Source organism: Castor canadensis, chromosome 13, assembly GCF_047511655.1.
Source record: "Castor canadensis chromosome 13, mCasCan1.hap1v2, whole genome shotgun sequence".
Lineage (NCBI taxonomy): Eukaryota > Metazoa > Chordata > Mammalia > Rodentia > Castoridae > Castor > Castor canadensis.
The window spans coordinates 74,091,122-74,104,452 of record NC_133398.1 but is presented as its reverse complement, the minus strand read 5'-3'; the positions used below and the strand labels follow the sequence as shown (position 1 = coordinate 74,104,452).

Sequence of the window (13,331 nt, the reverse complement as noted above, 5' to 3'; positions counted from 1 at the left end):
GTCACCTGAAGCTTAAACTGGTAAAATTTTGTGAAGTTTAACACTTAAAAATTCCAATCTTTCTCTGAGTCAATAAACCTTGTAAAATGTAGTGAGCATCCTGGTATTCCCACTAAGCCCAATATCATAAATTAATAACAAAACCGATAACTGAATCATGGTAGATGGAAAGGGATCTGGCAATCTATAAGCTGTTCAAACAAATCACTTGCCACATTTAAGTGGTAAAAAGAAAACCTACATAAAGTCAGCCTTCAGCAAAAACAATTAAATTGAACTTTTACTAAGACCTTTTAGATTTTATAGTCTTGATTATTTGTTCCATTCTTTTCTTATTTGTTCTTGGTAGGACTGGAGTTTGAACTCATGAATTTTGCTCTCACAAAGCAGACACTATACTGCTTGAGCCACACCTCCAGTCCATTTTGCTCCGGTTATGTTGGAGATGGGGCCTCAGGAACTATTTGCCAGATCTGTCCTTGAATCCTGATCCTGCTGATCTCAGTCTTTAAGTAGCTAGGACTACAAGTGTGTGCCACCACTGCCTGGCCAATTTCTTTCATTGTAAGGAGGCATTCAACTATGCTCATTACTGATTAGCCATTTCCCTGCAGAAATATCACCAAGTCAAGAGTCTTCTCTGGCTATTACCCATCCTTCCATGATAAAAGAGAAAGTTTTTGCATTTTCATTCCAATTATCAAGTGTGATAAGCATTGATGCCCATTAGCACTTAAGACAGTTTCTATTAAGAAGATTCTATTTTCTTCACAGATATCCTAGGAAATATATTCTTTAAATTTAAAGGAGAAAATACCAAAAGTTCTTTACAAATTAATTTTAAAGACGTCTATCTAATCTTCCTTTTCTTTGACTTCATTCATACATCAAAATAGAGGCAAAACAAAGAACTTAGAACATGTAGACTGTTGAGTTAGCTATTTAAATTATAGATATCCATTGAGATGCTATAAAATCTGGTTATATTGAGAACAAAGGTCAGTTTGTACTGATCACTGCATATATCACACATCTTTCCCCAGATACCTCCCAGAGCATGGTATGCTAAATTTCTAAGCCCTAAATGGTACGGCATGACTAGTTATAGATGGAATCTACCTGTAAGAGGTGCTTAAACTTCTTTTGCTGAAATGTACTGGCTCCTTAGGTGGGCTCACAAATTAACTAAAAGCAGGAGGAAAACATGGCTTTACTACCTTCATTTTGTGAATGTCTTTGCTCTAAGTCATTCTGTCTGCAGTCACTTTGCAATCATCTAGGATTCAAGGAAGGACATAATGGGTAACATCTTCATGACAAGGGAAACTATCCTAGTAGAGCCTCCTCAGGGTAGACTACCTGCCAGGTGACAATGACTCTGGATTACAATTCCTGGAACCTCTCCCAAAACAAAGTCTGAGATAATGACCAATGACCTGTGAATGTGATTAACTATGCATACCTTACCTCTCCCTTTCTCTCTCCCCTCAAATTCTTTGTCTTTTTAACCCCCACCCCCACTCCCAACCCCAATTCTTTGTCTATTTAAATCTATAGCTCATGTCTGTATCCCAAAGATGCAGAAGATGGGCTGAGTGCTTACTCTGCCTCTTCCCATTGCATGTCCCAAGCCACATAATAAATCTCCTTTCTCTGCCTTTCATCATACCTCTTTATTTGGCTATAGGGGGGAATGGACAGATCTGGCATGTAGAAGTTTGTGCCTGGGGTCCAAAACTCCATTTTCATGCCTAAGTTATGATTACAACTTCAAAAAGACCCATGCAATTGTGTTTGTTCAGTGAATACTAGTAATGAATGCAGTGGATAGGCAAATACAATAATCCAGTACCAAGAAATAAATGGAAGGTATTATCACAAACTTAACCATAAGCTGGTGGATATTTCTGGTGCTCTCTGTGCACTAATTTGTTTCCCTTGAGAAGTGAAAAATGAGGATAGTAGTCCCTTTTTGTTTTTGGCTAGGCTGGTCTTCAACTTTCAGGCTTAAGTAATTCCCCCTCAGCCTCCTCAGGAGTTTGGGACTACAGGTGCCCACCATCACACTTTGAGCAGTTTTATTACCAAGTAGAATTTTAGAGGTATAGAACTTACTTTGCAAAGAAGCTAATATTATCTTGAAAGTCTTGTTTTGGCCAATTTGGCTAGAAAAAACTTTGTAGTAAAGAAGGAGCAAGCACATAAATAGGGACGCACATATAGGGAGGCTATATGGTGGCATGAGCTACTTAGCAAAATCCCATTCACCTCTCTCATTTTCTTCCAATAACATACCTCATTTTATTTCTCCTACATTGTCTAGGCCTCCTCACTCCCCAGTCTACTCCCCAATCTGTGGGAGCAGGGACTCCCACAATTATAGCTGAAATACAAAAGCAGATCTTCTCTGGGAACAAAGCTTCACAGAGCCTTCTGCTGTCAGAGATGCAATCCACCCTCAATGGAACCCTTGAAGCATCTAGGAGGATTAAGCTTCATATATTAGAGCTTATCTATTTATTACATTATGTATTCAACTCTGAACCAACTGAGCTATCTTAGATGAGATAAGATGCAAAGATAATTTTAAAAGGGAGAATAGAATTTAACACAATGAAGTATGAAGAGATAAATACAAGGGAGCTCATAAAATTATTTCTGTAACTTTGAAAAGGAATAAGACAATCTTAACCCATTTGGGGACATTTATTATCTTTCCAGATACATGAAATATAAATGGTTAAAAGACTTTCGTTTCCTTCTTCAAGCAATGCAGATCCAGAAATGAAATGAGTAAATCCCAGGGAGTTAAGATTCAAATGCAAATTGATCAGATTCAAAGCCATGTTTTCCTATTTTCCCACAGTGATTTTTTTAGGACTGCATTACTCATTCCAAAGATCTTCAACCTGAGCCTGATGCTTCATTAATTTTTACAAATGCCACCGATCCTGTTCATGGAACTTGTCTATCGCTGAGTATACCACATATATTTTGCTGAATACCACCACTCTGCTTTTCTTTTTTAGCATATGTATCTATGGAAAGACAAATGGGTTTTGCTTTCAGGACCTGAAATGCCTTTTGTTTCAGGTAACCAAGCAAACTTTTTCTCCTATTTATATGGCAATGTGAGAGGCAAATAATCACGTGTATGTTAGAATCTCTAGTCTGCTTCTTTTCCTTTTTCCATTTATTTTGTCATTAGTCTAAATTAACTGTACAAAGGGGTTTATGATATTTACATACATGCACATAATGTATTTTGATCAAATTCACCCCTCCTTACTTTCTTAATCCCCCTTTTAAAACAGTTTTAGGTGGGTTTTATTGATATATAAACACACACACACACACACACACACACACACACACATATATAAATGTACTTCAATCAAACTCTCCCCTATTACTACCCTTTTTCCCCTTCCACCCTTCCACAGATTTTGCCCCTCCTATAATCAGCCCTCCTTTTACAAACATGTATTATTATTATTATTATTATGTCTAGACTCCACATGAGTGAAAACATGCATTGTTTATCTTTCTGAGTCTGGCTTCTTTGACCCAACATGATAATCTCCAGTTCCACCCATTTTCCTGCAAAGGACATAATTTCATTTTTCTTTTGCTGAATAACACTCCACTGTGTATATCAATCATATTTTCTTTACTCATTCATCAGTTTTTGGGTACCTAGGCTGACTCATAGCTTGGCTGTTGTGAATAGTGTCACGATAAACTTGGGTATGCAGGTATCTCTATTCCATGTTGACTTAGATTCCTTCAGATATATTCCCAAGACCGGTAAAAATATCATCACTAACACAGCATTAGCCATGTTTAAAATCACCATCATACTAGAAAAGAAGTTGATATAAAATAGCAACAAACTATGGTATGGGCTTAGAACTAGACCAGTAAATTCTCTATACTAGTGGTTCTCAACCGGGGAGGAAGTGGAGGTAGCTATTGTTCTCCAGAGGGCATTTGGCAAGGTCTGGTGTCCTTTTTCAAGGTCTGGACTAGAGGATCAGGAAAAGGTAAAACTGGCACATACAAGGAAAAGGCTAGTACACAGGATAGCTGGCTCAACAAAGAAATACTCCGTTCAATATGTCAAGAATGTCTTGGTCAAGAAACTCAGCTCTATGCACACTCATTCAACTATCCTGTTTTCACCTTCAATACAGCATTCAATTAATGACATGAGACATTCAACACTATATTTTGAAGTAATTTGTGTTGGATGATTTTGCCCAACTGTAGGCTAAGTGTGCTGTGCACACTAAGTGTTTAAGATAGATGAAGCTAGGATACGATATTTGGTAGGTTAAGCATACTAAATGCATTTTCACCTTAATATTTTCTTTTTATATGATGGGTTTATCAGGACATAACCCCACAGTAAGTTGGGGAATATCTGTAAACCTCTTATACAAATCCTAGGAAAGGACACATTTTATTTATGGCTGATCAGCTTGAATGAAAGTCTTAAAATTTTAAGACAAATTATGATACCAGCATCTCCAAAAGTTCAAACTTCTTACAGTGGTGGACATGTCATCTTTGGTTCTGGTAGAACTTGGGTTGGAACTCAGGGGCTCGAGCTTCCTAGGTACAGTCCACCACTTGAGCTATGACCCCTGTCTTCAGACTTGTCCTACAGCACAGAGAAAGCAAGGTAGACACAGCTGAGTTATACTTTCTCCAACTCTCTTAGTCAATGTCTAGAATTTGAAAGCTCAGCTTTCTAATATCTTGTGTTTAGGGACAATCAGAAATTCACTGATGTTCTAGGCTAAACAGGTGAACCACCTATATAACATGTTCAGATAGATAGGGTTCAGAGTATTTTAGCTCCAAATTTGGTGCCTTAGCAAACTATTTTATGCTGCAGGAATCACAGCATAAAATAGAAGCAATAAATAAAAATAATAAAATAACAGCAAGTAGAAGAAAATCTTTCTGACATAGAAGATAGGACACTCAAGCAAGAGGTGCCCTCCTGATGCAGCCTTATCTTCAGAGACACGGGGAAATGAGAGGAACTGAATTACCAGACCTTGCAAAGTTCCCCAGTTTACTACTTGTAGTTCAACCTTTGCCTTATCATATTTTTCTACAGCTTTTCATTCTTCACCAAATCTAGTATAAAAACACTTGGGTTTCACCATTTCTTCATGTCTTCAGTTCCTTATGGAGACTCCTGGATCATATGAAACTTACACTGTATGTTTTTCTCTTGTTATTCTGGTTTTTGTTATACAGATCCAGGTATCTCTATTGTATGAGAAGGTAGGTTTCTCTATCTAGAAAGGTAGAAGAAAAACATTTTTTTCCTTACCTGTGAGAACTTGCTTTGACTAGTAGTTTCTTAGTCTCTCATAAGCTATTGCTTATTTTGCATTCACTTGGGTTTCGTTAACCTAGAGATCCTCCTTTAGGCTTTAATGTCCTGTGATCTGTACTTTGGTATTTATACAATTTTGTGTTTCCTTCATTTTGCATTTATTGTGACTTAATTGTAGCTAACTGCATCTATCTCAGTGTGATGAAGAACAGTAGTTCTTGAGGTCCTTTTTGGCCCTCATCTCTTTGACACAAGGTCTCTCGAAGGCCTCGGGGTTGCTGTATTGCCAAAGCAGTAACAGCATCACCACCAACCACCCTGATTCCAAGAACTTCAATAACTCCAAGTCAGGAGTTATTAGTCACAGCTGCTAATCTTCAGTTCAATGTGCTCACATGAAACCATACTTAAAGGCTATGTGTTATAAATTTTCTGGGAAACTAAATGTAGTCATATATCTCATACTAGCATTTTAGCTAACAATGGACCACATATACATTGAACTTCAATGGTAGTCTCCTAGGATTATATTGTCTAAAGATACCTTAGCAATTTTATCTTGCTAAAAGTACAGTTTATGATGTCTGCACGACAACGAAATTGCCTAATAACACATTTCTCTGAACATGCCCTTGCTGTCAAATGATACATTATTTTATAAATATTTCCTTTTGTTTCTTTTTACTTATGTTTTTAACTGAATCTTTGTGTCCTTCTGATTTAAAGTATGGGATTTAAAATATGCAAATTTTTCTGGTTATAAAAAACATGAAATACACAAAAGAGGGAAATCTAAGAGCTGTCTAAAATATTTAAGCTCAGGAATTGTACAGCAAAACATAACATCTAGAAAATTTATAATTGATATGACATTTCACATAGGGACATGTTCATAATGGAGAGATACAGGATATAGCCATATTAAAAAGATCAGAATACAAATAATGGATAAGGCAGGAATGTTCTCAAATAATTACACAGCCTTAGTCTATTAAAATGCTACGGCTATGTAAACATTTATTAATATACTTCAAATTGCTTTAGGAAATAATGCTCTCGAGAGAAAATGGAGATTGGTGATGAAATTTTAAAATACCTTTATAGAAAGAAAGCTTGTTGAAAATTCTCAGAAAGCTGTAAATCTTGTATTAGGCCTATTAACTAAGAGTACTTAGTATATTACACAACCAGCATCTAATTATTATCTACAGAACTCAGTTAATTCATTCATGAAAATCTAAAATAGGATGGTGCAAACACTTCTCCTACTGCTAAATTTCCCTATGCTGATTTTGGGCCACTAAACACAAAACTCACCAGACTTGAGTATAGAAAAAAAAAATCTAAAAATCTAGGTTAATTTATCCTTTCTTGAAGCTTTTACCTCTGAATATTAAAAAGTGGCATCTTAGGTAAAATAAATAACTCAAATTAAGACACCAATGCTATTACATGTTCTTAAGGGGGCGGAGTGGGTGGTAGGGGAGGGGGTGGGGGCAGGGGGGAGAAATGACCCAAGCCTTGTATGCACATATGAATAATAAAAGAAAAAAAATAAATAAAAAGAACTTAATGGAAGCCTAGCATTTTGCTGGACACGATGCATACTTATTCCAGACAAGTAAATATAAAAATTAAAAAAAAAAAAATAAGTGTTCTTAAGTAAACAAATCACTCCATAGCTTGAGTTTTAGGTTTGCAAAAAGGTTGCCATAGTTTTCAACAGAAAAAAACACCAAACATTATATTTATTATTTAAATAGATACTTCAAACTTTAAGTAAAATTTCCTCCCATAAAGACAGAATACACTCAAGGAAGATGCAATTACTGAACAGCTTAATAAATAAATACACAAACAAAGCAAAAATGAGCAAATATATTTGAAATTACTATATAAAGAAATTAAAACCCAAAATGTAAAAAGAGTATGCTAATGTTTATACTAAAAATAATCACTTTCCCTTTCACACAGCACTTACCTTCCAAATACTGTTCTTCCTCAGTGGAGTTAAAGGTTGTGAGGAAAGTGCACAGAATATATAAAAGGCTGAGATAAAAGAGTTCCAGAATTATAGAATGGTTAGAGACAGATGGATAAGAAACAAGGTCTGGCTGAGGCTTGCAAATTTGAGGCCAGCCTGGACTATACAGTAAGACCCTGTCTCAAAAAAAAAAAAAGAAACAAACAAACAAAGGAAGTCTGGTATTGTTTCATTTTTACCCAAATCTCCAAATGAATGAAATTATAAGCTATCAACTAATGATTCATGTATGATACTCAATCCAAGTGATTTCAGTAATTTTCATGGGTTGAATTAAAAGGTCAGATCCCTCTGGGGAATCAACTGATAAAGATAGTGAGGGGAGGGGGAGAGAGAGGGTGGATTTTACCAAAGCACATTATATGCATGCATGAGAATATTACAGTGAAAACTCTTTGTACGATTAATATAAGGTAATAAAAAAGAGGGAGGGAGGGAGGGAGGGAGAGAGGGAGGGAGAGAGAGAGAGAGAGAGAGAGAGAGAGAGAGAGAGAGACAGAGAGAAATTCAGAAGCCAGTGACTCAAGCTTGTAATCCTAGCTACTAGGGAAGTGAGTTTGGAAGGATCATGATTTGAGTCCAGCCCAGGGAAACAGCTTGAGACCTTATCTCTAAAATAACCAGAGTAAACTGGACTGGAGGTGTGCCTCAACCAGTAGAGTGAGAGCCTGCTTTATGAGCATGAAGCTCTGAGTTCAAACCCCAGCCCAACTAAAAAAAAAAAAAGAGAGAGAAAAAAAGATAACAAATCTGGGTATGATGGTACACACCTGTAATCCCAACTCTCAGGAGGTGGGAGAATCATGGATTTGAGGCCAGTCTGGGCTACAAAACAAGATCCTGGCTCAGAAAAAAATAAAAAGAATTGGTGAAGATAATCTACAGTAAATATTGTTACTGCATCAGTAGAAGATCAAATTTTTACAAGACAAAGTTTTGTCTCTGCTCCAACTGGTAAATTATTTATTTATGCAAAAATGGGTCAGGGAACAATCAATCTACTTCTTCCATCTGTTTGCACAAACTAAGATTTAGCATGCAAGATAAATCACAAAAAACTTTTGGCTTATTTTAATATTTACCTGGACACAATTTTGAAAATTAGGAAATGAAAAACATTTTATTTCATTCATATATCACTGGTAAGATAATTAAGAAATCTAACTCACCATTTTTTTGGTTTTGATAATGGTTTGTATTTGCTATATTTTACACGCCATTCAAGAACTTCTTTACAGCGCTGACATACTCCATCATGAAGTTTTGCATTAATTTTCTAAAAACAAATACAAAAACAAGTTGAGAATTTCACCTATCAGTCAGAATGGCAAACTCCATAAAAAAGCATAGAAGTTTAAGATTTTTAAAAAATAACCTAATTTTAGTCTGTATAAGGTGCTGTGATATATTATGTATTTTATGCACATTACCCAATTTGGTTGTTTATAAAGGCAATGGCTCTTAACCTGCTCAGAATCACCTAGAAAACTTTTTAACCTGCTGGCAAGTATACATGAAGAAGTCTTCCTCATGGATTCTGATTGATGAAGATTCTGTATATCAAATTTTGATGGATCAAAACTCATTCTGTATGTCAAGACACATTTCACTGTATGTAAATTATACCTCAATAACAATGTAATAATAAAAGAGAAAACCTAGTTCATATTTCTAGACTGTTGTTTTAACAATACAAATCCTACCAATGAGTTGGGATTCAAGTGACAAATCAGAGTTCTGAATTATCAGTCTGTTGGGGAGAGAACAGGGACTATAAAACAAAAGGAGTACCGAAGACAAGTGAGTGGGAAGCAAGAAGGCACTTTATTAGTCAGTTTATCTTTTTGCATTTCATGTAAGGAGATATTTTTCTAAAGTTCCTCCTGTAACCTGCTTCCATCAAATAGAAAACATACATGACCATGTACACAGATTTGTGAGGAGAGGGCTTTATGAGGGAAGAGAACATTAACAGTTTTATATTTTGCAGCATATTTATTTGGTGCAGGATTTAGATTATGCATGTTCACAAAGTACTCTGAAAATTCTACTATTTCTTTTGGCTGAGGATAGTTGGTCTTTTCTTTTTCTTTCTTTCTTTTCTTCAATTCTTTTCAGGTTTTTTTTTTTTTTTTTCATATTTCTCCGGGGTGGGGGTGGGGAACACATCACAAACTTGCAGATTCTTTGGAAGACTGCTTGATAGTGAATTAAAAGCCTGATGTTTAGACTAAATTATCTGAAAAACAAAACTTTTGAAAAGTGCTTGATATTCTTGAAAGCCCTGAACAAGGTGAAATAATCTGACAAAACACTTATAATTCAAAGAGGACATTATTTCAAGGGTATTTTCAAAAATAGAAATTAAGTTCTGAATACATTATGTTTGAATTTAACTGGTGAAAAACATATTCTGTCACTTATGAATTATGTATGGGTATTTTCCTTACTTCTGACATAGATGCTGAGTTCCTAGGAAAGTAAGTTCTGCATGCACCGTGTTCACTAATTGCTGCCAGAAAGAAGTCTATTTCTACATAGAAACTCTTCTTCCTCTCAACCTTAGCTCTCAGTTATTACAAGGCTGGCTGAGAAATACACAGAATTAGTGTTCATTTCACCATTTGTCTCACTATTCCCTGTTACCTAGAATATCTTACTAAAACCATTACTTATATTTTCTAACAATAATAGGAAGAAGTCAACAACTTTGAACTACACTTACAATACAAATGTGAAACAAACTTTCTAATTGGAATATTCTTAGAATGCAGAACATCTCATTACATGCAATTTTATTATATAGAACACACTTTGCTTGTTAACTAGGAAGCATTATTTGGTTTCTTATTTGCTTCTGTATCCAATTTCTGACCAGTTTATCTTGATTTACAAAGGCTTACATAGTTTAGAAACTGGTTTCTTTAGGGTGGATCCACAGTAGAACAAAACAGGTCTTTGTGGGAACTTGTCCTGTGAGTGATGTGTAAGGCAGTATAAACGGAGATGTTGTACAGAGTTCACATGACCAACTGGCACTACTACAAAATTAAACTTGATTTTTATGTATTAAAAAATCAATGAAAGTAAGCATGAGAATGAATAGCATGCTCACTTAAAAATAGGTGCAGAAAGGAAAGTTTGTACCTCGTTTTATTCTATTTTGGCAAATTAGAAGTGAATTCCAGAGATGTGAGCAAATAAAGCTAAATCCTCATTCTAGGAATTGTTCCACCTGAGGCAAAGAAGATAACAATCTTACCTGAGCTCACACCTAGGCTTACAACTAACCCTTTTTCGGCAATTAATTTTAGTATATTTCTCATGGTAAAAACCATAAGTTACTAAGGCTAAGATTTAAGTTATACCCAAATATAAAATCAAAACTTTGTTTTATAAATACAAAAGCCTGTATTGTTTAGTTTAACAAGCTACCTTCCAAATTAAAAAAAAAAAAAGCTTCAATGGAACAAATTAGCATAAGAAAATCTTTATTTATTTACTTATTTATTTATTAATTATTGAGACAGGATTTCAATATGTGGCCTGGAACTCTTCATGCAGGCCAAGCTAATCTCTAACATGCAATTTTCCTGCTTCTGCCTTCCAAGTACTTAGATGATAGGGATGTGCCACCATGCCAAGTTTTTAAACCTTTTTTGTTTTTTAAATTAAATGAACACTTTGTTAAATGTGGGAATAAACTGAAGCATGTTAAAAGACATTCTCACCTAATATAATACATGTCTTAGGAACATCTTGGCTACCATTAATCCATATAGCACACACATTTTACCGAACGTAAGTGCTATCCTCCCTGCTGCAAGTATTATGTTGTCACACAACACTTCTTTGATAATCTAGCACAGCAATCACAAACAAAAATTGGGTGAGGATTTCAACTCCCTAGAAGGCAGCAAGAACAAACTGTAAATGTAACATGTTTATTCATACACTAATGCTGACAAATATTTCATAAAATATAAAGTATCATTTAAGAGAGGGAAGATAAGATACCACTGTGAGAGGGAAGGAATTAAACTAACTGAATTTTCTTTAGGACTTCTTGTACATAATTCCTTCAAGATAGGCTATCAGTTCTGCCGTTTTACCTCTCTTAACTGACGACAACAACAGCAACTTCTCAAGGAAAGTGCCAATTCCTACTGCTGGTGAATGCCCGTCTCATGTTCTGGCCTGTCCGCTACCCAGGATTATTCCTCCCACACAAGCAATTTTACTCTACTCCAGAAAATGGGAACTTTTATTTTATAGTATATACTTTTTACCTTCTACATTTGTCTCCCTGAATTTAGGAACAAGAACTTCTGTAACAATAACATTGTGAAAATCTGTGTTTAGGTTCTGAACTTCAAATCCTAAATGATTTTTTTTTTTTTACTTTTTTTGAGGGGACAAGGGTACTGGGGAGTGAACCCAGTGCCATCCCCATGCTAAGCATGATCTTTACTACTAGGGTACAACCCCAACCCTGTATTATTGTAAATCCTTTTTAACACAGAAGACTGTTGGACATAAAGTATCTACAAGATAAATAAAACCAAAAAAAAAAAGGAATCAGAATGACAAAAATAAGGGTAGGTAGGGAAAAGCACAAAGCACTTGAGATGGGCCACTTTCTGGCAGCCAATAAAACGTACCTGTAACATGACAAAAATTTACTTTCTCAGAAGCAGAAAAACTATTCTTCTTATAGAAACCCAGTTTCATCTTTTCCCCAAAAAGACATCAATCATGTGATCGAATAAGCAAAGGTTTCAAAAACATCCGTAATCCACATCATTTCACAAAACTGTTTTCTATCTCATTTCTCAATGGAAGTCTGTGCTGTCATGCCCAAGCAGATGGCTGTAAAGTTCTTAAAAATGGAATGTAAGTGAAGATCCCTGATGGTCATAGGATCCATAGAGATACACTACATACCACAAGGTCATCTTCAGTAAATATTATTTCCCTCACTTGAGATTAAAAAGCAAAATTCCCACCTATTATGAAAAATGTCAAATTTGTAGGAAAAAGTTAAAATAACAGTATTAGCAGAGAACCACTACTTACACTAATACACACTACTAACAATAATAAACATTTTACCTATTTGCTGTGTGTGGTATGTGTGTACACTTAAAATAAATTACAGACATGAAAACATTTCACCTCTTCTCTCTCATCAGATCCTATAAATATTTTCTCCTGTTTAATCACAAAACCATTACTATACCTAAGAAAAATGAACAATAATTCTCTAATGTCAGAGAATGTGGACAGTCTATATTGAAGTGTCACCACCTGATCCCAGTCTTTCATACCTGTTTCTCCCTCTACCACCACCACCACCACCAAAACCAGGATTCAAGAACTGTTTGTTATCTCTCTTTGATCTAGAAGGGCCCCCCCTCTGTTACCCCTTAATACATATGTTTTGAAAATACTGGAAATGTTTAATAGAATTTCCCACATTCAGGACTTGTCTGACTGCTTACTCATATCGGAATTTTAATACTTTGCTTTACCTTCTGTATTTCCTACAAAGTGGAAGGTATGTGGGGGAGCGGAGTAGAAGCCTATGAGGACTTAAGCACATTTGTACTCAATATTCTGCAGGCTGAGTTCAGCACAGCCCCAGCCACAGACTAGGGAGAGAGTAAGATGCAGAGCAGCTGCTTTTCCTAAAATGTTTATGTCAAATAATCTGTAGGCTGAGATTTGGCACAGCCCCAGCCACAGGAGAGAGCAAGAAGGCAAAAAGAGATGCAGCTCAGCTGCTTTTCCTAAATTGTTTATGTTCAGAAAAAGTAGTAGGAACACAGGTTTCTCTTGTTACAATGTCACACTCCTCTGCAAGAACTGTTACTCCACCTCCTTGTTTATCATTGGATATAAAACACTCTGAAGGAGGACGAAAGGCTTTTGGAT

The 13,331-nt window shown here is 35.7% G+C and overlaps 1 protein-coding gene across 4 annotated transcripts in view; it reads right to left on the bottom strand.

Annotated features, from left to right (window-relative positions):
• C13H9orf85 (chromosome 13 C9orf85 homolog) overlaps positions 1 to 13,331 on the bottom strand; it is a 78,348-nt gene that overhangs the window by 29,562 nt on the left and 35,455 nt on the right. The window contains exons 2-3 of one of the 4 annotated variants that reach the window (XR_012440472.1): positions 8,567 to 8,673; positions 4,522 to 4,663 (exon numbers count right to left, since the gene is read on the bottom strand). Coding sequence is in view for 2 of the 4 variants with exons in the window: in XM_074052039.1 (XP_073908140.1) it covers positions 8,183 to 8,237; positions 8,567 to 8,673 (162 nt within the window). In the remaining 2 variants the exon portion in view is untranslated. Of the gene's footprint in view, positions 1 to 4,521; positions 4,664 to 7,899; positions 8,238 to 8,566; positions 8,674 to 13,331 lie in introns of those variants that run through there. The other 3 variants (XR_012440471.1, XM_074052039.1, XM_020172717.2) reach the window with 3 other exon arrangements.